Here is a 24,215-nt window from a genome sequence, read left to right on the forward strand (position 1 = left end):
TATGAACACGAAGTGATTATGACAAACTTGGCTAGTTTATGCACCAGACACACTGCCCAGGTGCCAGGCCTGCACCGGCCAGCGACATCTGCATCAGCTCTGCTCCTGAGGGCCCAAATCCACCTGTTCCCCCATCCTAGTTTCACCTCCAGGGACCCTTCTAGATACTGGCCTGAAATGTGACTGACTGGGTGACGAGCTAGCCTTTCCTTTCATTCACCAACCGTGTTCTAAGCACCTTCTTTTGTTCAGGCCACTGCTTTTCACTTTTATTTGAAGACTATACAAGAAGATAAGCCACCTCAGCAATTCTTTAACTGCCAGAACTCCATCCTGGCTAAAAACTCAACCCTGCATCTCATCTAAAAAACACAAACAACTCGAAAGTCATCATTCCCATCTGATGTTACTATAATAATGCCATTGGGCTGCTAAGGTGAGCAGTCATCAACTCTCACTGAGCATTCAGGGCTAATATTCTGAATTTTTTTGAGAGTATAGGGTTGGAACTGAGGGAGTGGGTCACCCTGGCTTAAACCCAGTATATCAACTCTAGCCAGGCCTCTTCCTTCTGATTCTGTAGTGTATGAGAAACACTCTTTTCCACTAGCACTGGCACTGTCAGACACATGATAGCTCCAAGGAGGAGTTCTGTAACACCAACAACAGTCCATGGATCTGAGAAGTGAGTTTGGACCCCAGTGCCACCCCTGGCCTGTGCTATGACCTTGGACAAATGACCATTTCCTCCTGTGGAAATAGTGAGAGCTCCAAGCCCAAGGTAGTGGTGAAGGTTCACTGTACCCGCAGTACACAGTAGGTACAACCCAAAATACCCATTATTCAATTTGGAAAAGGAAGTACAACATTCATTTTTGGAAAATATTTATTAAAAAACTAAAGTGAATGTGGCAAAAAACCAAAACAAAACAGAAACAAAACAGAATCAAGACATAACTTTAAATAGCAAGCATATGACACTGGTTATAAAGCTTTCCCAACTCTACTGACCTAGTCTTTCCCGCCGTCTACAGTTGAGGAGGGCCTCCAAGGGAAGCCTCATGTAAACAGGTCATCTACACTAGTGAGCAAAAATTAATTACATGAGAACAGTCCATGGCAATATGACTCGCTTTCCTAGGCAATCCACCCCAAACATAAGGGACCAAATCTTAGGAGTACTGTAGCTCTGGGGATCTGTAGTTCTAGTTTTAATTTAAAGGGACGGGCTGTTGGGGGATGAAACTGTGGAAAGACAGTGTCAGTAGAGGGCAATCTTAAAGCACCTTTAACATCTGGACCCTTCCCTACGATTTAACCGAGTAATTCTCAAACTTGACTGTTGAAAAGAATCACCTGATGAGATTGTTAAATTCATAGGCTTCCAAAGCTGCACGTCTTAAGATGAGTTACGCCAGGTGACTCTATGTACACTGGTTAGCCTTCCAGTTTGAGAAACACTGTTTACAATGCATTAAAACAATTCATATCCCCAAACAAAAGATGAAAGCAATCTTCTGACAGTCACTGTGCTCTTGTCAATTTGGAGGGACCAATATGGGGGTGGGGGGCAGGAAGAAGTTCTAATTCCTAACACACCAGTCTACAGGAGCCCCAAGCAACCTGTCAAGGGCTGTTCAGGAAGTAAAATTTAATAATCAAGCTACAGAACAGCCTCCAAATGACCAACAGGCCAACAGCATTCATCCCACGTCAAGGAACTCTGCTGGGCAGATGCCAGATGGGAAGCTGCTGTTCAAACAGAACACGAGGTAAGTGGGGACTCTGACCTGTAAAGTCATAGTGAATAAAACATCTGTAAAAACCTTTATTAACCATACAGCCCTACACCCAAATAATTTTGGTGCATCATGGACAACATGTTGAAATAGTCACATTGATTCCAAGGTTCCCATTATCTGCAAAAAGATGTGCTATGGCTGTGTCAAAAACCAGGCAGTCACTGTTCATGATGGCTGCGGCCACACCATCATGGATGGACCGGGGTGTGGCCTCCCAGGTCAGTCTCCGCCGGTTTCCATTCAACTCCAGTCTGTAGGCAAAGTTCTCAGCCTGCTTGCGGGTGCCGATGAGCAGGACGATGGCAAAGAACTGCTGGTGGCCCTCGTACTTCTCTTGTTTCTCTAGCACTAGCATGAAGTGATGGCCAAAACAAGACTGCATCATCACCCAGTCGACAGCCCCTGGCAGGTTAATGTCTGTAGCTAGAAAGACGATGTCTTCTCCCTGAAGGGTGGTAATGCTCTTGTGGGCATGCATAAGATGGGACATCACGGCTTCCAGGGACCCCTGCCACTTGCAGGAAGCACCAGGACAAGGGCAGGAGTAGGGGCGGTATTCACAGATGTCTTCGTGTTCTGGCTTTTCCGTATGGTGCAGGGTCAGGGAGCAGCCTGTGGTGGCATACTGTGAGGACAGAAAGAAATACGTTGAGCCTTCTCAAAAGTCCTACTGGTGTAGGTCTTTAAGAGTATACACCCACTCAGGTCTCTGGGGCTTAAACTATGGTCTTATCTCAACTGTTTTTGCTTGAGATGAATTGAATATTTCAGAGTACAAGCCTCAGTTCTCATTCCATCCCATACTGCCTTGCATAAAATTGGGGTCAGGTCCTGCACCTGGAGGAATGTGCTGCATTCCATATTTCCCATTCCAACATTAAAAATTTGAGAACTAAAGTGCTCTTAACATAAATACCTCAAACAAAATTGTTGAGTCCTAGGAAAACTGGTCTTCCCCCTTATTCTTTGTGAATTTAAAGAAAATTTTAAAAAATTTAAAATGGCTTAGGGGTAGGGTTGGACAAGGAATACGTTATCTCCAGACTGGTTTTCACTTAAAGACAATTTTGAAAATAGTGTGATTCCTCTTTTTCTGGTCTCTCCCACTTCTTCCTGGCTCAGGTTGGTGACTGGCAAGCAGGCTGTGGGGAAGGCGGCCCTTCAAGGTCTCCTGCTCTTGCCTGCTGCAGTGACCGGCCTGGCGCAGAAGAAGGCTGGAGACCACTCACATGATAGCAATATCACCTCACCTTCTTCACCTTTGGAACCTTCCCCTGACAGCTCTGAACATACTTCTTGGGTGAAAGGAGATCACATCCCAGAGCTGCTAAATTGCCTTGGGAGCCTGCTGGTCAGTTTGGTTCCAGCCAGTGCAGGTTAAAATGAGGAGCCCAAAGCCCTCTGAACTTTCCCCAGGCCACTCCCTCAAGTCCGACTGTACACCTCTTCATGACCACGTATGTCAGGTCCTTGACACAGGCCCAGGAGGGGAACTAGAGTGGGCCCTGGAGTAGATGAGTTTTCTGCTGTGGTCAATCTGCCCTTAAAATACTGCCTTAATAGGGTACAAATAAAACCTTTTTCTCCCTTGTACACAGGATGACATTTTTGATGGATAAATCACAGCTATAATGGGAAAAGACCACACTAAATGGAATTCTGGGGTGTCCAACTCACGGGCTGCATGCAGCCCAAGATAGCTGTGAATGTGGGCCCAACACAAAGCCATAAATTTACTTAAAACATTATGAGATATTTGTGTGACTATATGTCACAATGTATTTAATGTGTGGTCCAAGACAAGTCTTCTTCCAGTGTGGTACAGAGATGCCAAAAGGTTGGACACCCCTGAATTAGATGTTTGCTCCCAACCTCACAAAAATGACAACGTTCATTCCTAGCTATCAGATGGACAGTTGGCCCATGAGCAGACACCTGCCCTGAGTACTATGCTGTTGTCTTATCAAGGATAAGGCAGCCTGCCCTGGCTGGCATAGCTCAGTGGATTGAGCACGGGCTGTGAACCAAAGCATCGCAGGTTCGATTCCCAGTCAGGGCACATGCCTAGGTTGTGGGTCAGGTCCCCAGTGGGGGCCACATGAGAAGCAACCACACACTGAAGTTTCTCTCTCTCTCTTTCCCCCTCCCTTCCCCTCTCTAAAAATAAATAAATAAAATCTTTAAAAAAAGGATAAAGCAGCCTAAATGACCTTTCCGGGTGAACCTGGTAGTCTGCCTCATCCCCATGGAGCAGCAGTGGCAGGGAAACTGTCTGCCTTACCCCACATGGACTCCCCCACCCCCGAGGAGGCATGGGGACACCAAACGCAAGGGCAGGGTCAGGCCGTTTTTCTAACATGTTATGTCCAACTGCTAAAAACAAAACAAAACAAAACAACACAAAACAAAAACCCACAGTTGTTTTTGCTTCTCCCTACCCTGCCCTAGGGAATCAAGCCCTTATAAACTTTAAGTAGGTCAAATTCTAGTTTTTACAGCTGAATTTACCATTAGCAACATGCAGGCACAGAGCACCTTCCCCATACAAGTTCCCCAGCTGTAGGCACTGAGGGTACAGAAGCAAAGAACCCAGGCTGCACTCCCCTAATAAGGAAGAAGAGAGTGGCTTCAAGAAAGAAATGCAGCCCATTCCTCCCCGTACCTAAAGTGGATGGTGATAATCTTCAATAGAAACTGGTAGAAATTTCACTGTTATTTATTTTGCCCACAGGAACTGCTTGTTCATATTTTTAACCGTGGACTAATTTTAAAAGCATGGGTATAAAAAACTTAATTGGGAGAAACAAGCTTATTTTGTGTTCCTAACAAGGATAAGGCCCTAATAAACACATTCCTATTAACTGTGTTTTAAATCCAGGGTACAGCTAGGAATAGAGAGCCTTCTGATGTCCTGACGGGTGAGGCATTTCTGCCCAGAGTGTAAAGCACACAATAAAAATAGCAAGAGTTAACCCAGACCCTGGCAGGTTCTCTGTCTGGAACAAGCCCTCAGTATTTGGATCTAAAGGCATTTCAGAGTGGGCTGTTTACCACGGCTGCCCAGGAATAATTCCAGGAATGAGATGAAGTTTGGCAAAGAGCATATAGAACAGTACCACCTGCGTGATAACCCTGCTCATCAGCCTGATGTACAACAAATATCCATCACCTAAGCAATCACTTCAGAAGTTTTTCTTGTGCATCTCAAGTAGGAGTATTTATATTCTGAATTATTTGGTTTGCCTAACAAGTCACACACTCTTCCTTCAACCCAAATATAGAGAAGAGGGAACCTCCCCAAATTATGCAAATAAAAAGGCAATACTTAGCATTTGTGTGGACAGTGACCTTAGGAGAAAAGCTCTTGCTACAGCCTCCATTAAGTTGAATAAGTATTTTTTTTTAAGTGTTAGGTGCTTACTCCACTTTTTCTAAAAAAGTTGAACTTTAATGCTGATCCTTCTCTTTTTCATCATGGGTGAGAGACAGCATGTCTTCACGATCACTCGTGCCACATTTATGACGATTGGATTAGAAATGATTCTAAAAAGAAGAAAATCTAAACTTTAAACATGTGTGCACTCACATGCACACACCCAAGCACTCTGCTGTCACGGTTCATGCTTGTAACAGTCTCAGCATGACAAGGACACTCCAGAACACTATGGTCTTGTTACCTGCATCAGGGGCTCGCATCCTGGGATCAGAGGGAGGGTTTTGGGGATACCCTGAGACTGTATGCAAAACCGCTGGGTGCCTCTGAGCAGCAAACCCCAATGGCACTGGCCCCCAGCCTTGTGTTTTCCTCACAAGTTCCAAGGGTTCAACAGGCTGCGAACCTCAGTGCTAGAGTGCAGGGGGGTAGCGCAGACCTCGCTCTGTGATGTTTCCTGTTGAGAAGGGCCATCCCCTGCAACAGCAAACTCAAATACAGCAGATACAGATAACCAGGAGAGGAAGTCAGGGGGTGATTCAAAAAGTGGGGACAAGGGGAGGGAGAGGGGGTACAGAAAGCTTCATTGCAGATGTGGGGACTGTGGATGGACCACTTCCAGCTGGTGCTAGCTCAGGATGAGTGGAGCAAACAGTGGGGATAAAACCAAAATGGGAAGACATGGGAAAGCAGGGACTTCACTGAATCTTTAGTTTATTTTCAGGGCTTTTCCATAGCGGCATCACTGACATTTTAGACCAATAAATCTTTGTGGTAGAAACTATTTTGTGCATTGTGGGATGTTTGGCAGCATCCCTGGCCTCCACACATTAGATGCCAGTAGCAACTGCCCTCTCCCCAAGGTATGCCAACCAGAAATGTCAGCAGGCTTGGCCAAATGTCTCCTGGGGGGCACTATCACCCAGGCTTGGAGGCTTTCATTTCAATGAGTGACAAAACCTGGCTGGGCAGCCACAGTCACAGCTGTGAGGAGAGGCCCATTCGGGAAGGCAGGTCAAGCTGGTCACACTGCCCGGCCTGCAGGCACCGCCCAGGACAGCTCAGGGATGCCAGCCCCACAGAGAAGCAGGTCTTCGTCGTCTGCAAAGCATGGAGGAAGGTGGTTCCACCTGTGTTACAGACTGACTCATCAAGGCTACAGGGTCATTTGTGGCCACTCCGGAGCAGAGCCGCTCCTCGTGCTCCCTCTCAGGTTCTCTTTCCCTACCCAGGGCAGATTAAGAGTCAAACAGAATATTTTGAGAAAAAGAAATTAATTTATATTTACTTTGAGTCCCCTGCCCCTAACCCAACAAACACAAAAACCGAGGTGGAGAAATAAGCTGCTTTTAGAAGCAGGTTCTAAAATTAACTTTTTCCTTGGTTTGCAAAGGAGAAAACAGCCCTGCAAAAAGCCTTTCCCTAAGGACTGGGGCGCACACCTCACAAATAAGCAACCAGCAATTACGCCCTCAAGCCTTCTCTGGCATCATGCCAGAGGTTTCACTTTTCCCACTCTGGCTACAGCTTGTCCCACCAAACAGGAAGGGTTCAAAGGTCACCTGCTTTCCTTCAGATGCCTTGTTCTTAGGTGCATGTTCTTGGTTTTGAGAAGAAGCACCTGGGCTGCCTGTGGGTCCTGGTACCTGTCTCCAGCTATAAACGAGATTTCTCCACAGGGAAATATCTGCTGGTGAGGTGGGAATACGCTTAAGTAAACCTCTTGGGCCGGGGGAGGGGGAACAGGAGAAACACATCACACACAGAAGCAGAAAGCTAAAGAAGAATGCAGGGAGCGGTAGGATGGCCCAGCAGACTGAGAAACAAAGAAATGTTGAAATAACACTTCTGACTTCTCTTTAGAAATTCTCTGCATTACAATGGCTCAAAAGTCTTGTGCAAACGTGTTCTGCCTGGAAAGGCAATGTGTAACCTCATGCCTCATTTTTAAGTCTTTGCACAAAGCAGTAAACAAAGCTACCATATTTTTTGGATTACAAGACACTCCCCTCACCACCAAATTTGGGAGGAATAATGGTAGTTAATGCTGCTGTTGAATTCTGTTTACATTTACATTGGTGAAATATTATGTTATTTATGTTAAATATTTTACCACCTTTTTCGCTTCAAAAATTTTTTCCCCTATTTTCCTCCTCTAAAACCTAGGTGCATCTTATGGTCTGAAAACTACAGGTAATTCTTTTCTTGGGCACAGGGTTTAAAGATTGTATTTAAGCTGGAATTTAGGTGGGGTTTTAGCAAAGAAACCCCTTTACGTACAAATAGGACCAGATATGGCAGAAACACAGTCAAACACTAGCACCTGTTAATTTACTTAATAGACAGTTGCATTATATTTGTTTATGGAATGAGGATACAAATAGGACAACCGTTCTTAGCCAGGTGCTAGCTGAAGGTCATGGACTCTGTGACTGGTTTAGGACATTTAACCTATTTAATTATACATGTCCAAGCAATTCAAGAACGATTTGTTGAACTCCAACAACCGATGCCTACCACAGGGGCGGCCCCATGAGCTCTGGCAGAAACGTGTCTCTCGTGGGGACTGTGTGGCAATGGCCCTGCCTGCTTCTGCTTCCCTCCTAGGAAACAGTGACATCCATTAGCAAAACATCTGCTAGCACCTGAAATGAGAATGTCTCCAGGAAAACAAAGCACAATCAATATTTTGTTGTTGATACTCAAACTTCTGAATTAAATCCAAGATATGACCTTGTCTTGGAGTACGCAAACACCAGCCACGCTTTGCCCAATCTAAGTAAGCTGTAACGATCACCAAACACGCACTGACAGCTACATGCAATGCCTGACCGGACGTGCGGAAGCAAAATTACCACAAAAGGGTGCAACTGGAGCAGCAAATGAAATCTGAATACAGTGGATGAGATAATAGTATCTACTGCATGTCAAATTTCCTGATTTTGGTAACTAAACCTTCCTTATGTAAGAAAAGGTTTTTAGGAGAAATACAGTGAAGTGTTTAGGGGCAAAGGGGCAGGATGCCTGTTATTTAGATTCAAATGGTGAAAAATATACATGTTTGCAGAGCACAAATGAAAAGGCAACTGGGGCAAAAAGGAAACAATTGGTGAATCTGGAAAAGGGATATATGGGGATTTTTTGTACTCTTATTGCAAATGACTGATGTATAAGTTTGAAATCATATAAGAATAAACATATGTTAAAGAATCCAGGGACAGAGTTAGCATATTAATCCTGCCTGGGATAGAGAGTCCTTTTGCAGAACTGGTCGAATGAATTAAGTTTTATCGTAATAGTGGTTTTTTTAAAAGAAAAAAATTTAACTATGTATCCATGTATAAATGCAACTAAGTTAGTTTTTCTTTTACTAGAGTCTCTTTGGGACTCATTTGAGTGAACCAACAAAATTTCGCAATGAAGGTGTCAGTGGTTATAATAAATAGTACTTCTCTGACCTCCATGAAGCCATAGCCTTTTCCTTGCTCTTTGGATGCTTCTAATGGTTTGTGTGCACCTGACAAGTCTGTGGCCCAGGAGTGTAGTTTCCAGCCACCACCCTCGGTGGTCCAAGGTCCAAGGTTTTCCATTCTGGACCACATGTGAAAAAGGAGCTCTTTGGGAACTGCCCTGCCTGGTATCAGAAGCTGTAACCCCCGCCAAGGCTAAGGCTGAGGGGACAACCTTGGACCGTAAGCCAGCAAGGAGACAAAGCTTATCTCCCTGGCAGGAGCGTCACTTCTGCTCCTTTTACTTCACCCTGCCTGGACCCCAATGCTTGGTTGGTTAGCCAATGACGAGTAAGATCCCCCAAGGGGAGAACAACTTAAGACAGGCACAATCACATGGGAGGCTCCCAAGGAAGGACTTCGGGGGCTACAGCAAAAGGGGGTGATGGACCCTTGCCCCTGGGTTTTGACAAAGCCTGAGTCCTCCTTGTCTGGGAGAAAATCTCCTAATCTCTTGGTTGCCTTACTTCCCTTGCTCCACCTAAGCCTGAAACAATGACAGGGTGGTGCAGCTCTGTGCTGAAAAGGTTGGGTTCCCCAGGTGATCAGGCCTAAGAAAGAATATGTAAAATCCTGTGAAACCTACTTTGTTTAGAATGCTCTCAGTTGAATGATAAGGGTCCAAGAAAGAAGTAAGTTTGTTCCTTAAAGTTTTTACAGCTCTTTGACCCTGACTCAAAATAGATCCTCAGAGTTCCTTGTTATCTATTGTTTGATCCTTACTTCCTGGCAATGAGTAATGAGCTTTACCTGAATTCCTGTGTAAATGAACCCAATAAAAGCCTGTTCAGGTGGGAGAATGGGGTGCTCTCCCTTAAGGGTGCTCTTCCCTGGGGAGAGTGGCCATGGTGCTCCCCACTAGAGAGAGTGGCCATTCTGTTCCTACTTCCCCACAGGACCTGGTTGTCTCTGTGTATGTTTTTCTTGTGTGTTGACTAGCCATCCGTAGCATTCCGGGGTCACTGCCGGTCGGGAATTGTGTCAGAGCTCCAGGAATGAAAGTTACCCTCCCCTCCCCTCCCCTCCCCCCTGCCCTCCCTTCAGCCCCTTTTAGCACTGGGGAGGCACACAGAAATGGAATCAGAGTTATCCAAGTTCTACCAGGGGGAGAATTTCTGGCAGTGTAACTTCCTATGTGTGATAAGCAGATAACTAGGGGACTATGGGTTATAGTCTCTAGCTTCTCAACACTCTTTAGACTTGGTCAAATGAGAGCTGTCACTAGACCTAGTATTGATTCAAATCATGGTAAAACTGACAATGTAACCTGCAGTTAAACTTAAATTTTACCACTTTTTTAAAGGATGTTTAGCAATTCAAGCTAGCTCCTCCGAGACTTAAATTATTTATCTGTCCCTGCATACATACCACTGCATGATCACAGGTTGTTTTCCAGTTAATTTATGGACCTATTAATTTTCTTCATTGATTTACTGCCTGCTTCCCACCCACCCAATATTTGTTGGTAAGTGAATATTCACTTTATCTCCAGAAGATAATTGTTTCTCACCATGTTAATTTCACTTTCTTGAAAAGCCTTACGGTGGAAAGAATTAAAACAAAAATTCAATAGACCTTGAGATCAAGTAAGGAAAAATGTTTCTGCTGGACTTGTTAATTAGGGTTTGTTTTCTAATTTTGATAAAGCCATTTTATTTACAGGACCTAGTAGGGGTGAACGTGTTATAGCTCTCTGTCAATCTTCCATAGATTGGGAAACAAAGGTACCATTGTCATTTTGACAGCTGTAGGTTCTTCTTGCTCTAAAGGTGTTTCCAACTATTGGTAGAGTAGCTATAATTAGAACTCAAGTATCCAGTGTCCTCTGTGACCTTGAACTGAGACTGCCTTGTCACCCCTGAGTGCATCTACACATCTGCCTGTGACTCACCCCTTGACTCATTAACAGTGGAGCAGTTCAGACGTGGGCAACAACAGGTGAAAGTGAAATCTCTCCTTGTGAATTAATTACAATACTCAACTTGCATCTGTCTAGCATCCTTCCTGCAAGAGTCTTAGCAAATTTTCACTTAAATCGAAGGCTAAATTCCTCACCTCCACTATGAGGTAGTGCAGAGAGATTACCCACCAGTAGCACAGTAAACGGTTTCACAGATAATAATAGGACAGAACAGTATCACTCAGAACCAGACCTGTTAAATAGTGAAGAGACCAAGAAAATACTGATATTTAACTTTTACAACTTCATTATGGAGAAGGCAATTTGAGTCAAAATCTGGGGCTCAAAAAGTCCTCCTTTTGCCCGAGAAGGCTGACAAACACCACGATGCAGACAGCTTTCTTACTAAAGGTTTCTTGGGAGAAGACTTTGGCATAATGTTATATCAGTAATCTGAGAACATCCTGGTTTTGGGGAAATGGGGGAGTACATTTAGCCTTACAAAGACTCCCTGGGCTGGTAGGGGTTTATTTTTAATCTTAGCAGCTTTAAACAAAAGTTGACTTTTGACCAAGTATGTTTCTCATCTGACCGTAGCCAGAGTTAGCAGGCAACCAGACACTGTCTTGGAGAACCTGTTTTGTAAGCTCCCTTAGGAGTTTAAGTTCAAGCAAACAAAAGCACCTTAAAGAGCCATACTACCAGTACCTTGCCCACCCTTTTCAACATGCCCTGACTCTTCTATGCCAAGCTCCCATCGGCATAATCAGGTCCACTGCCCAAACAGCTTGTCAAATAGTGCGACATCATCCCTAGCAGTCCTTATTTCTGGACTAGAGATTTTATTTATTTTTAGAGAGAGGGGAAGGGAGGGAGAAAGGGAGAGAAACATTGAGGTGTGAGAGAAATGTGTATCAGTTGCTTCTCACAAGCCCCCAACTGGGAACCTGACCTGCAACCCAGGCATGTGCCCCAGCCAACTGCCCAGGAATTGAACCTGTGATCCTTTGGTTTGCAGCATGACAGCCAACCCCCAATCCTCTGAGCTACACCAGTCAGGGCAAGAGCAATTACATTCACCAGGAGACTTAAGTGGTAGGGTTGTCAGATTTAGCAAATAAAAATACAAGATACACAGTATGTCTGGGCAATATTTGGGTTATATTTACACCAAAAATTGTTTATCTAAAATTCAAATTGAACTAGGAATCCCAATAATCCTGATAAGAGGGCCTTTCTGGCACCACTGCCACCTCTCCTAAAGCTACTACGAGAGTCTGGAATAGGAAGATCACTGTTCCTCAGCAGGGGAGAGGGGGCAGCAAAAAAGGCAGGAGGTTGTAGCAGGACATTGTATGTGTAAATTACAAGGCCCAGACTAGAGTTTCTGCTCCCCAAACTTTCAAACCGTGTGACTTTAGGCAAGCCTCTTGAAGTAATTAGGAGGATAACATGAGGTAATATACCTAGGCAAGCAACGGTAAGCAAAGTTTTCTAGTGACACCACTGGCCTGCCCACATAACCTCATCAGATCTTCCATCCTTTCCTTCATGGGCAGACTGCCACTCGTCCTTCCAGATGCAGCTCTGACACCACACCGCTGCAGGGGTCTCCAGCCTCCTCTGCTCCTACCACTTCAAAAGGGCCCTGCTGCTCTGATAGAATCAGTTTCAGAAGGACGAGGTACAAGGGGAGGCACTGGCTGGGTAGGCAGCTAGGCTCTAAGACGAGAAGGGCTTGGACTGCACGGGGTTGCAGGGGGTTGCAGGGGTGAGTGCAATGAAAAGTTAGTATGTAGTCAGGAGGAGCCACCTCTGGCCTGAGGCTGTATGAGAGAGGAAAAGCAGGTAACAGCATCAAGAAAACCAAAAGGACAACACCCAGTGCTGGGGACACACCAGTACTCCACTGTAAATGATTCCAAGTGAGAGAGCAAGTTGGCTCTGCTATCAAAAGCTTCTAGTTTCTGCATATACCATTTGCCCTTCCATTCCACTTCTAGGAATTTATCATTAGGAACTAATACTTTTCTTATACACAAGGATTCAGTTATAGCAGTGCTGCTTCTTCTTTTCTTAAATCACAGTAAGAAAACAATCACTTATACGACCACAAACAAGAACTTGATTAAGTAACTCTGGTACTGCTATAAAGTTGCAATACCATGCAGCCATGAAACATGACCTTAAAGAGTATTTATTAATGTGGAGGAAGTAGCCACATTGTTAGATGTAAAAACAGGTTATGAAACAGTGTGTGGATTCTCCAACTTACCTGCTTTTTTTTAGTGAAAGAAAAATTCTATTGATTTGGAGGTAAGTTGGCAAGGGCATATAAAAATGATGTAGTGGCTATTACTAAGCATGGGGATTATAGGGGATTAAAATTTTATATTACTTTCTATGTTCTACATTTTAAAATAATGATAATTTTTAACAACACATTTTATAATGTGTAAAAACACACATACACACATTAAAAAACATTGCTTAATCAAACCAGGCTTTCCCTTCTAAAAGCTTTAAAGAAATGAAAAAAGTCTCATCACTGAAAGACCTATGCCAAGACCAATCTGCCCAGCTCTATGAAAACCCTACAGGAGGGGTGTCAAACTCATTTTCACAGGGGTGGGGGGGTGGGGGAGGTGGGGCGGCTCATCAGCCCGGCAGTTGCCTTTAAAGGGCCGGATGTAATCTTAGAACTGTATAAATGTAACTACCCCTTAACTAGGGGCAAGGAGCTCGGTGCTGCTGCGGGGTACAAACAAGGTGCTGGGCCGGATAAAACAAGGTGGAGGGCTGCATTCAGCCCATAGGCCTTGTGTTTGCCGCCTGTGCCCTACAGGATTAGGATTACGGAAGAGAAGCTCAATGGGAGACTCTATGGGTTCCTAAAATAAAGAGTCCTTTTTTCTTTTTAAAGTTTATGCCTAGCCTGACCTCATACACTGGCCATTGCTTTCTGTCAGCTTCTAACTGTGCACATCTGTTAGTGTTTACTCATGCTGGGGCCAAGCATGAATTATTACCAAGTTTAAGCCTTACAACAACCCAGTCATCACCCCATTTTACCAACGAGCCACAGAGGCCTGGAGAGGTCATGAGCCAGTCACAGTGGGATCTGGACCAGGAGGCCCAAGTAGGTAGGGCTTGACCTCAAAACTACCAGAGTAAGAGGTAGCCTGGGGCAACGCTGCGACCTGACCCGGAGACACTGCCTTTGTTGATTCAGAGTTTTAAAATAAGGCTCTGGCCCACACATTTAACACCAGGTGTATATTCCATTCACCTCTATAGTGTCTGTGGCTGAAAACTTGTCTCACAGACACCATGGAGTCTAAAAATCATTACATAAAATTGGTACCCAAATGGAAATGAGAACAACAGTTTCTCAATTTTTAAGAAACTAGAGGAGAACGATGGACATCTGGGGCAAAGCTGATGAAATTCTGCTGGAGGATATTTAGTATCTCTCATAACTCCTAGACAACATGCTTTAAGGTTGAACATAAAGATACATTTGATCGGGAAAAGTGTTTAGCTTTCTTATTTTCTGTTTCAGGATGTCCAGAGTGCAATCCCATTCTAATGCCCCAGGTCCGATCACTCCCTGGGCGATTTGCCCAATGGCCCCAATTGCTGCCATTCGCTTTAGCAAATGTGCACCTACCATGTGCCCCTTTCAAGGAGTGGAGACTTTCTGGGTGTGAATGAAAATGCCACTGTTTACAGGTGACATCAGATGTATGTGTATGGCTCCTAAGACATTTCACAGTTTGTGGGGCTTCAAATGCAGAACGAAGAATCTAATTCAGCCTTAGGCTGGGGACTTTATAGGCCAGACCTGCGATACTTTTGGGTTCACCTCCTCTCTGGCTGTGCTAAAGACCAGCGTTAAGTAATAATGATTTATGCCAGTTCCAGGCCATGGTGAAAAATCTTTGCCAACTATGTGTGGAACCAACATTAAACTTTAGTACTCCTGCATAGCATTCTAGAGCTATTGTTCTTAATTTTATGCTTAAAAGCTGTATTTTCAATGTTGTGCTTTAAAATCTTGAGCCTCGCTGTACCTGTGTGCGGACTCCGGTGCTTGCCAGCGCATGCTCCTACGGGCCAACCTGGTCAACTGCAGCTAGTAAAGAGGACGGCAGGAGTGGTTTCCAAAATTATTTTGTCTAAGAGGGATTTTTGAGGTGAAGGAGAGATCTCTGAAATGGTTTTGGCACACTGGCTTATCCCTTCAGAATTCCAGATGATCAAGCACTCTCACCTAGCAACAACCCCAATGTCAGTCATCTTCTATTTGATGTGGTAAGCAAAAACCCTCTGTACTACTTCTACTCTTTTAAAATTTTTTAAAGATTTTATTTATTTATTTTTAGAGAGAGGGAAGGGAGGGAGGAAGAGAGGGAGAGAAGCATCAAAGTGTGGTTGCCTCTCACTCGCCCCCTACTGGGGACCTAGACTGCAACCCAGGCAGGTGCCCTGACTAGGAATCGAACCAGTGACTCTTTGGTTCACAGGCCAGCACTCCATCCACTCAGCCACACCAGCCAGGGCAATACCACTTTTTAATCTGATCTTAAAGCACCGAACAGCTAGGTATTATCTGCATTCTTTTTAGTGGATGAACAGACAGGCGCAGGGAAGTACATAACTGAACCAAGGTCATATGAAGCCAGGCTGAGAGTTTAGTTTTATCTCCTAGCTAGTGCTCTCTTCTCTGGAGCAGTTTACTAGGTTCTGAAAAAAGATCCTTGGCATAATCATTTAGTCCAAGCCTTTTTCTTAAAGATGAAGACACTTGAGCGCAAAGAAATAAACTGGCTGGTATAAAGTCAAACACAGAGTCACTAGCACACAGTTTAGGTCTCCCAATGTTCACACTGGAGTATTCTTTTGGCAAAATAAACGTGAAAAAAAAAAGCTATAAAATCACATACAATTGGGAGCTTCCTGAGTTCCAAAGTTCATGCAGATAAGGCTCAATGAACGCTTTCTAAAAGAGAACCAGATTAGAGGTTGCACGCTGGCAGCTGGAATGTGGTTATAGACATGGTTGGTTTGGCCTGAAAGTATTGGCTTTCCTTTGATTTTGGGCAATGTTAAAAACAACATGAAACAAAGATACTTTGAGACTTTAACACTAAAAGAAACCCAGATTTTTGGCTTTTCTTTTAAAAAAAAATCCAAAGCTCTGGCACGGCTGCACACACACTGCTACCCTACCAATCACCCAGTACTGGGCAAAGGTGGCCCTTTGGAGGTGGCATGTGCTCCTCGCAGCTCCCAACTGTCTCCACTGCCTCTTGGGGCTCCCCAAGCCCTGAGGCCAGGGGTCTGATGACTCTCAGAGCCTGGCATGTAGAGTTTGTCACCAGTGGACTACATGAGTGCACACTGGCGGCTTTTACTTTATTTTTAATAAGATTTTATTTATTCATTTCTAGAGAAAGGGGAAAAGAGAAAGATAGGGAAAGAAACATAGATGTGTAAGGGATACATTGGCCAATTACCTCTCAAATGCCCCCAACAGAGGACCTGGCCCACAACTCAAGCGTGTGCCTTGACTGGGAATTGAACTGGCGACCTTTTGATTCACAGGCCAGTTCTCAACCCATGGAGCTACACCAGCTAGGGCCTCACTGCAAGCTTTTAAACTTTCAACTGGGTTATCTAACTTGACCCCCCCCCCCCCCCAGGAACAAAAATAACACCTCAGGATCCACATGCAGGGAAGACTTGCTGACTGAGGCTTTCCAGTTCAATAACCATTGAAAAATATACTACCAGAAACTTTTAGAGAACACAAAGAAAAAATGGAAAGAAAATACATCAAAGTGTAAGTGGGCTGGAGTGGTTTTAACTTTTCCCACAGTTGTGGAGAGAAATACTTGGCTGATATTAAAATAAAATGTTGAGTGAGGGCACAAATGTGTCAACCTTCACTTCTCCTACACTCGTGCTCGGCTGGGGTAGTGAGTCTGAGATATGGGGAACCGGATATCAAAACTTCTCAGGCGTGGAACAAGCTATAGAATGGACTAAAAATATCACAAGTGGAAGTGAGCCATACTCTGACAGAGAGCCTTTTTTAAAAAGGAGACTTGAGCTAATAATGCACATGGTGCCCTCCATCAAAGGTGCCGGTGGCAGTCTAGCCTTTAATTAAGTGGCCCCACACCTACATAAGGAAGCTATTTGGCAACACACCCATTTTTGGCCAACTGAAGCATAAAAAGTGCAGAGATGTAAGGAAATCCCCCCCCAAATATTAGGTGTGTAGCTTATTCCCCACCCCACCCCCATACTCCTTCCTACCCCATGTCCTACAAAATTTCTGCCAGTGAATTTTATAGTGAGCAGATACGTTGTCTTTGGGGGAATTTCCCAGGCAAAGCCCATTTGGTGAACTCACCCAACCAGAAGGTTTTGTTACTGGTGTCACCCTGGAGTTATGATTTGGAGCCTTGGAGATAAGCTCAGATTCAAAATCCCTATGTAGTGAGTAGTATAAAGGATGTGTTCCTTTGAGGTGTAGGTTCACAAGCTGGTCCGTTTACTAGCTGTATGTCCTTGACAAATCACTTAACACTTAACCTCTCTATAGGCATGAGTTCTCTAACAAAAGCTGACCCACACATGAAGTAGCTGGCACACATAAACCACCCAATAAACATTCCATATAACCTCCCTTCATTTCACAGAATACTAGACGCTGCAGGGCCTTAGAAGTTGAGCAGCTTAATCCCCTCCTAAACACATGAGGAAATCAAGGCCCCCAGAAGCGCTCTCAGACAAACACTGACAGCTTCCACAACTCCTGAGACCTGGGCTTTGGTATTTAACCCAACATTGGTTTTCTCATATAAGCCAGCCCATGAGAGAGATTCTAAGAGCACCCAGGAATAGTGACAAGGCAGCCCCTTTGATTTACAGCAGCAAGTGCAAGGGCTATGCACACAGACCTATTCTGACATAGTTTGACATAGGCCTTGCTACTCCCTACTGCTCTCACCCTCCCAAGCTAAACATATCTTGGTTGCTTAGTGGGCCTCTATATACATCCAAGTTTGGTTTATCCAAACTGACTGGCTGAGCTGCCCTGTGAATAGTTTGGATTACTGGACAACCAAAGTTGAGGCATGATACTCCAGTATTACAAATCTCATGCACACACACACAAGTGACACCAAGATCACGTTCTAAGTTTGGTTCCTGGTCTGTAGAGGAATGGATGACCCTGTTAAATTTCAGCTTGCAAAGTGATAGCTTTGCCCAAGTACATTCTTAGAGAATAGGGACATGGAAAATCAATGATGTGTCCAGAAAGGCTGAGTACCCCTGATTCCCAAGAGAACTGCTCTTCAGGAAAGACTTCACTAGCATGTCAGGTGTTAGACAGAACATATACCTCAAAGGGAACCAGAATCCTGGGTCCCGAAAGGGAAACTTCACACTTCATATAGCATGTTATAACTATTTCCTTCACTTTCTCTTGGGAGAAAAACAATGTGTTTTTTAAAGTAAATTATAGAATACCAACCGATATCAAAAGCTCATCTGTGAACTGTAATTCACCTAAAGCCATTTCTTCCACTGGCCACTTAAGGTTTTGGGGAAAGCGAAGGGCTGAGAAGGTGGTTCCCCGGAAATCCTGTGGTACATCCCCCCTGCAACGCCGGTCCCCACAAGGTACCCCAGCGTCAAATATCCAACTCTTATGTCCACTATCACCAAATCTCTTGATCATTAAGAAAATTATGCAGTTTGTCCATATGTTATGAGAAACAACTATTGGATTGGGTGAATTAGTAAGCATTAGGAAGAGTGGTTGAAAGCAGAGTAATTAATTAAGGTTAACAGAAAACCCAGAGTCCAAACATGAATTCAAACCCTTATTTGAATATGCTATTTTAAATTTGATCTGTGGTAGGGCAATGACAAAATTAAATCACTCATTTCACTGACTTGAGACCCAAGCTTCAATTCTCAGGTGGATTATTTTTAATTTAAAAATAAGCTCTTGCCCTATAAAAATAAGCAGCCCCAAGGAGAAATGCAAGACAGCTTAAATGGCTCAAGAGACAGAGCAGTTACTTTAAAAGAAACTCAAAAGTACTAACGACATTATTTCCATTTCTAAGTTTAGAAAATGAACTTTATGGCATAGCTTTATGGCATAGGTTATAATGAAGTAATATAGACAGGTATATCACTGACACTGCTCCTTAAGGTTTTTTTAAGTGACAGATGTAGGTAAACAGATGTTACAATATGACCACACAATGCACTACTATGTGGCCATTTAAAATAAAGCAAGGGAGAACTATGTTTCAGCCATAGAAAAATATGAGATAATATAAATTCAAAACAGCAAGTTGCATAAGTCATTTTTTGGGGGGGGGAAACTTATGCCTATGTGTGCATATATGTAAACCTTGACACACACTGACATCTAGGATTCTAAATTCAGCTGCAATAGTATATTTAGGTTTAAAGAACTGTAACAACAAGCTCCTGCGTCCCCTTCTTGTTAAATTCCTGATCAACGTCTGTTTTCAACACTTAGCAAAACCCCCCACAACTCTCCAGTCCTTGGAAGGCTAGGCGAGGGAAAGGCGTGGCTTGCAGGGTTTTCTTGTTGCTGGAGGAAAGAAAACCGGCTGTAGGTGCCCCCTCCCCCTTTTTAGCTCTACTCCCGAGGACTCCCACGTGTCAGGGGCGCGGCAGATGGCAGGTGCGGGGTGCAGGAGGAATCCGGTACCAATCCTGCCAAGCCAGTACTGGTGAGGGGTGCATGCAGCTCGCTCGTTTCCTCCCTCCTCAAACCCCCATAGACAGCTTCTCCGCCCAAGTTTTACTTGCGAGGCCCAGCCCTGAACGCACACCCGAGTACACATCTGCAGAGCACACAGGCACTGCATGGGGAGAGTTGTGATGTGTTCTAACAACGATCGCGTGCCATTTAGTCTGGGGTCGGTGCTGGAGCAACTGACAGCCCAGAGCTACTCTCCAAGTGGCCAGATGGGGTGTGGGGGAAGGTGGACAAAGTGTAAACTTTAAAAAAAAAAAAATAAGACAGATGCCACCTGCCTCTCAGCGCCGGCAAGTGGGCTGGAGGAATTAGGAGTTCTGGGAGATCGCCAGGCAGAAGTGCGCAGGTGGCACCTGGACTTACCTTGCAGGGAAACAGGACCGCCGAGGCCACCTTCTCCATAGCAAGGTTCCTGATACTGGGCGTCAGGGCTCCCCTGCACGTCGGGCAGCAGCTCAACTTCTGGCGGCATTGGTTACACACCAGGTGCCCGGCCTGGCACTGCAGGATGGGGGGCAGGACATAGTCAAAACAGACCGGGCACTCGAAGACCGAGGTCAGCTCGTGGTGCTGCGGGGATACGGGGCCAGCCCCGCCGCTGCCGCCGGGGCCGGAGATCACCGCTGCCGCGGCAGGCACCGCGGACGAGCCGGGGCCCGCAGCCGAGATGGTGGCGGCGACGGAGGGCGCAGCCGGGGACGGGGCGTGCTGGGGCTGAGGTGGCGGCTGCTTGCTGCAGGGTTTGTTAGCGCTGGGGCCGGTGGAGGACGGGCGGCTCATCGCGCTCCGAACCAACCATGGAACTGAGGGAGCCTGCTATCGCGGGGCCACCGGGGTCAAGGCGGTGCACGACCCCAGGGCGGCGGGCTCCGGGGGAAACGCCACGGCGACCGCTCGGAACCGGGCAACGGAGACGGCCGGCGCTCGGCAGGCTGGGGACGGGACCGCGCTGAAGATCTCCGCCGCCCCGGGCGTTCCGAACACCCCTCCGCGCCCCTAGGTCCCTCCTCCCGGCGGCGTCGCGGGCCCCAAACCCCAGCGTTGCGCAGAACCCCCGACACCCAGCTTTTGGAGCGGCAGCTGACGTAAGCCCCGGGGGCGCGCGCGGACGTGACGCCTGGACACGTGTACGGCCGCCCTGGCGCGCGGGGACTGGCAGAGCCACCCCTCGACTGGGCGCCGGCTCCGCCCGGCTCCAGCTGGCAGCGCACGGTACTGCCTAGCGTGGGCGCTTCCTGCTCGGACTGCCAGCACCGACCACCCCAAAGATCTTGTTCGGCTCTCCGCAGCGGCGCGGGGTCTGCTTTTTGGGCTTGGGGAGGGGACTGCCCTTCGGAAGGCGTCGCCGAAGTCATCTGGCCACACCCTGTGGGGCCACTCCGACGCGCCCCCAGGGCTCAAACCAGAAAGACAACTTCAAGCAGGGCGGGGGCTTTAGTGATGGGCGGGACGGGATGCGGGCGCCCTTGGACAGGTCGGAAAAAACCAATAGGTTTCTCGTCCCGGGTTGAGTCAGCGGCGCGCGGAGGAGGCGTGTGGCGCGGCCCTCTGGGCTCTTGGTCTGGAACGTGGAGTCAGGAGCCTTGGGTCGAAGCAGGATGGCGGACTCGCGTTGGGTTTGCAGTGGGCAAGGGATCTAGTACTGGGCCGTTAAGAGTAGGTTTGGGCCCCTCCTTAATCCTGCTCTCCAAGGTTGGGAGGAGGTAAACTCTATTTCCTTGCCAGTGGAGAGGCTAAGACTTCATTGAATCGAGCGCCTCTGGAGAGAGTTCATGAACAGTGTTACATGTCCATGTAGAGTTCGAGATCCCCTAGAAGTGGCAGGAATATGGCTTGGGTCGTGAGGCCACAGGAAGACAATGGGTAACCCTCCAATATAACGCACTGTGCCCTCATCTTGAGATTCCCGAAGGAGTTAAAGGCTTTGATGCGAGGTGTAGGCACACACCCTGCGGAGTGAACCACAAGTCAATTTCAGGTATACTGTGTGCTCTGAGTTAAATTGCTTTTCTGCATAGTTGAGCCCCTGACACTGGAATTGGAGGAAGGGGCTTCTTAGATGGGATTCAGATGATTCTTTGTAGGAGAGACAGTGGTAAGGAACGAGGGACATGACCGGGTGAAGGATGCTTACCGTCCGTGTCTCTTCGGATTTCTTTCATTTTCTGTGCCTCCATTTCCTCGTCTGTAAAAGTAGAATGAAAACAGCACCTATCTTATAGGTGGAATAGAGAGGATTAAATGAATTTGGTATATGCCAAGAACCTGGCCCATCAGAAGCATGGCTTCAACGTTAGCTGTTACTTCAAAAATATTTTAGTGAATGTTTACTCTTCATGTTGATTACCAGTGAATAGAATTTGTTCAAGAAATACGCTGTTAGAGCCCAGAAGAAATTAATTTTAATTTTAATTTCTTAGAAGGACTGCATGCATGGAGTTGGTGAAATATAATCTGTCTTGAAAAAAATTAATAGCTGTGATGACATTCGATCATTCAGTAAATGTTTCCTAAGCATTTGCTATGTGCCAGCCATTGTTTGGGCTCTGGGAATGGTTGTCATTCCGTTTCCCTTCTAGTAAGGGAGCAATGCAGATAACCAAGCACTCAGGGGAAAGGATGTCAGATTAAGAGGGGAGGTGGGGGTGAAGACATCTTAACAGGAGCTAAAGCACAGTATGAGAATGTATTTGGGAGTGCAATAGACTCAGGGTTTGGGGGTGGTGCATGGGAGCCTCAGTTGGCTTGGTAAGACCTTGACCTCAGTGACAAGGGGTAACCACTGAAGGTTTTTTGAAAAGCACTGTAATATGGTTGAGTCAGAATTTGGAAAGGGATACAAAATAATAATAACTAGCCTTGGCTGGTGTGGCTTAGTGGATTGAGCGGCAGCCTGCGAACCAAAGGGTCGCTGGTTTGGTTCTGTGTTAGGGCACATGCCTGGGTTGTGGCCAGGTCCCCAGTAGGGGCCATGCAAGAGGCAACCATACATTGATGTTTCCATCTCTTTCTCCCTCCCCTCTCTCTAAAAATAAATAAATAAATAAATAACCTTTAAAAATTCTTTACAAAATAACAATATATAATATTTATTGAGTGCCCACTATGTGCCAGGCATGGATAATTCATTCTAAGGACTCTGTAACAACTCTATGTGATGCTATTGTTCTCATTTTTATTTTTATAGTTGAAACTGAGACACAGGGAGATTAATTTGCTCAGGATCACACACCTGATAATGTTTGGAAAAAGCTTGGGAGTGCTTCTTAACTACTGGTCTATATCCCTTTCAAAGATTCCTGACTCCTACTTATAGTCTGGTTAAAGAGTTAAGATTGGCACACTTAATACAGTCAGAAAACAGATGCACGGCCTGTAATAAAGCACTGAATTTGGTGGGTGCACTTTAGATAAATTCTTTCCTTAGCTGGCCTTCAGAGAAAAAAATTAAAACATTCTATCATTATTATTCTGTGTATTCCATGTGTGTCTTTTTATGTCATTAAGAACATAATAGTGACAACAATGACAGAAAAGATCAGCCAGTTTCACTTTTATTGGAGAAGTATAATATTTTCCATTTTTAATTTAACACCCAAGCAAAAGTGGAACTCTAATCCCTACCTGAGGATGGATATATATATATATCTCACCTGACCAGGGATCAAACCTGCAAACTTTTCGTGCCTGGGGTGACGCTCCAACCAACAGAGCCACCCAGTGAGGGCACAAGTGGAATCGTTTCCTCCCACCCCTGGCCTCTCAGTGCTGGTGGTCCCCATTACTAGCACTCATTGGAGAAGTGGGATCCCCATCTTTGATATGTTGATGTGAGCTTTCAGTGTTCCAGCCCCTCTAGGCCCTGGTTGTTCAAAAGGCAATTTCGTTTCAGAGGTGTTGAAACAATGAACAGGAGAAGCAATTATCTGCAGAGAGATTTGGTTTATTTTTCCAAAAATACAACTAACCCATCTATTCTTACCCTGTCAGTTGCCTCCCATGGTATGGAGAAATTTCTTCTTCCTTCTTCACATCATTGCACTCCCGATTAAGTTGAGCAGGTAATTAAAGAAACAAAAGTCTCTTTTGGCAGTTGCTGAAGGTAGGTGGGATGGGAGTGGACAGGCTTGCTTGTTGACCCACATTTGTGACCTCTTAAGGCTGCCAGACTGGCCTTTCCAGTCCTCCTTCCTTCTTCCTCCTTCCTTAGGACTTTTGATTTCAGAGAAAGGTGGTCTTTGCACATTGGACAGTGAGCTCGAGCACTCTCTATCAGGAGGGCATACATCCGTTGTGAGGTTTATTTGCCCTGGAGAGTTGCTACTATTGTCGGGCTTGTCTTTGATTGGGTGACTTTGTGGCCTGGGGAGGAGAGTGGGGAGGTGGTCCAGCCTTTTGTTATCTCCTGATTCATGACTCATTTATCATATATGCCGTGTGACAGGTTGGCCTCCTTCCCCCTCCCACTTCATCCTGGATTGCACAAAAGGGACATGTGCAAAGCAGGACACCTCTCCTTAACCTATCTCCCCCTCTGTATGACCCTTAAAGCCTACAGGTGTACTGAGTAACCTTTCTTCCCTTAAAATATTAGGGTGAGTCTTGTTTTTAAAAAAAACAAAACAAAAAGCCCCAGAAACCCTCACCTAAGCTGCCGAGAGCAATGAGAAAGGCTCCAGTTAGCAGACAAGCTCTTGCCGTTCTTTCTGTAACTTACAAATTGTGTGGTTTTGCAAATCAGGCAACTTCT

General features: G+C 45.6%; 1 protein-coding gene across 1 annotated transcript; it reads right to left on the reverse strand.

Annotated features, from left to right (window-relative positions):
- Window positions 1–872: 872 nt before the first annotated feature.
- On the reverse strand, window positions 873–20,251 carry SIAH2 (siah E3 ubiquitin protein ligase 2). Its single transcript, XM_045851997.1, has 2 exons — window positions 19,829–20,251; window positions 873–2,427 (listed from the first exon to the last, which is right to left on the reverse strand). Exons 1-2 carry the CDS (start codon window positions 20,243–20,245, stop codon window positions 1,870–1,872), a joined length of 975 nt encoding a protein of 324 aa, XP_045707953.1. The 5' UTR covers window positions 20,246–20,251; the 3' UTR covers window positions 873–1,869.
- Window positions 20,252–24,215: the final 3,964 nt, after the last annotated feature.

This window comes from Phyllostomus hastatus, unplaced genomic scaffold, assembly GCF_019186645.2.
Source record: "Phyllostomus hastatus isolate PE091 unplaced genomic scaffold, TTU_PhHast_1.1 phas_contig_86, whole genome shotgun sequence".
NCBI lineage: Eukaryota > Metazoa > Chordata > Mammalia > Chiroptera > Phyllostomidae > Phyllostomus > Phyllostomus hastatus.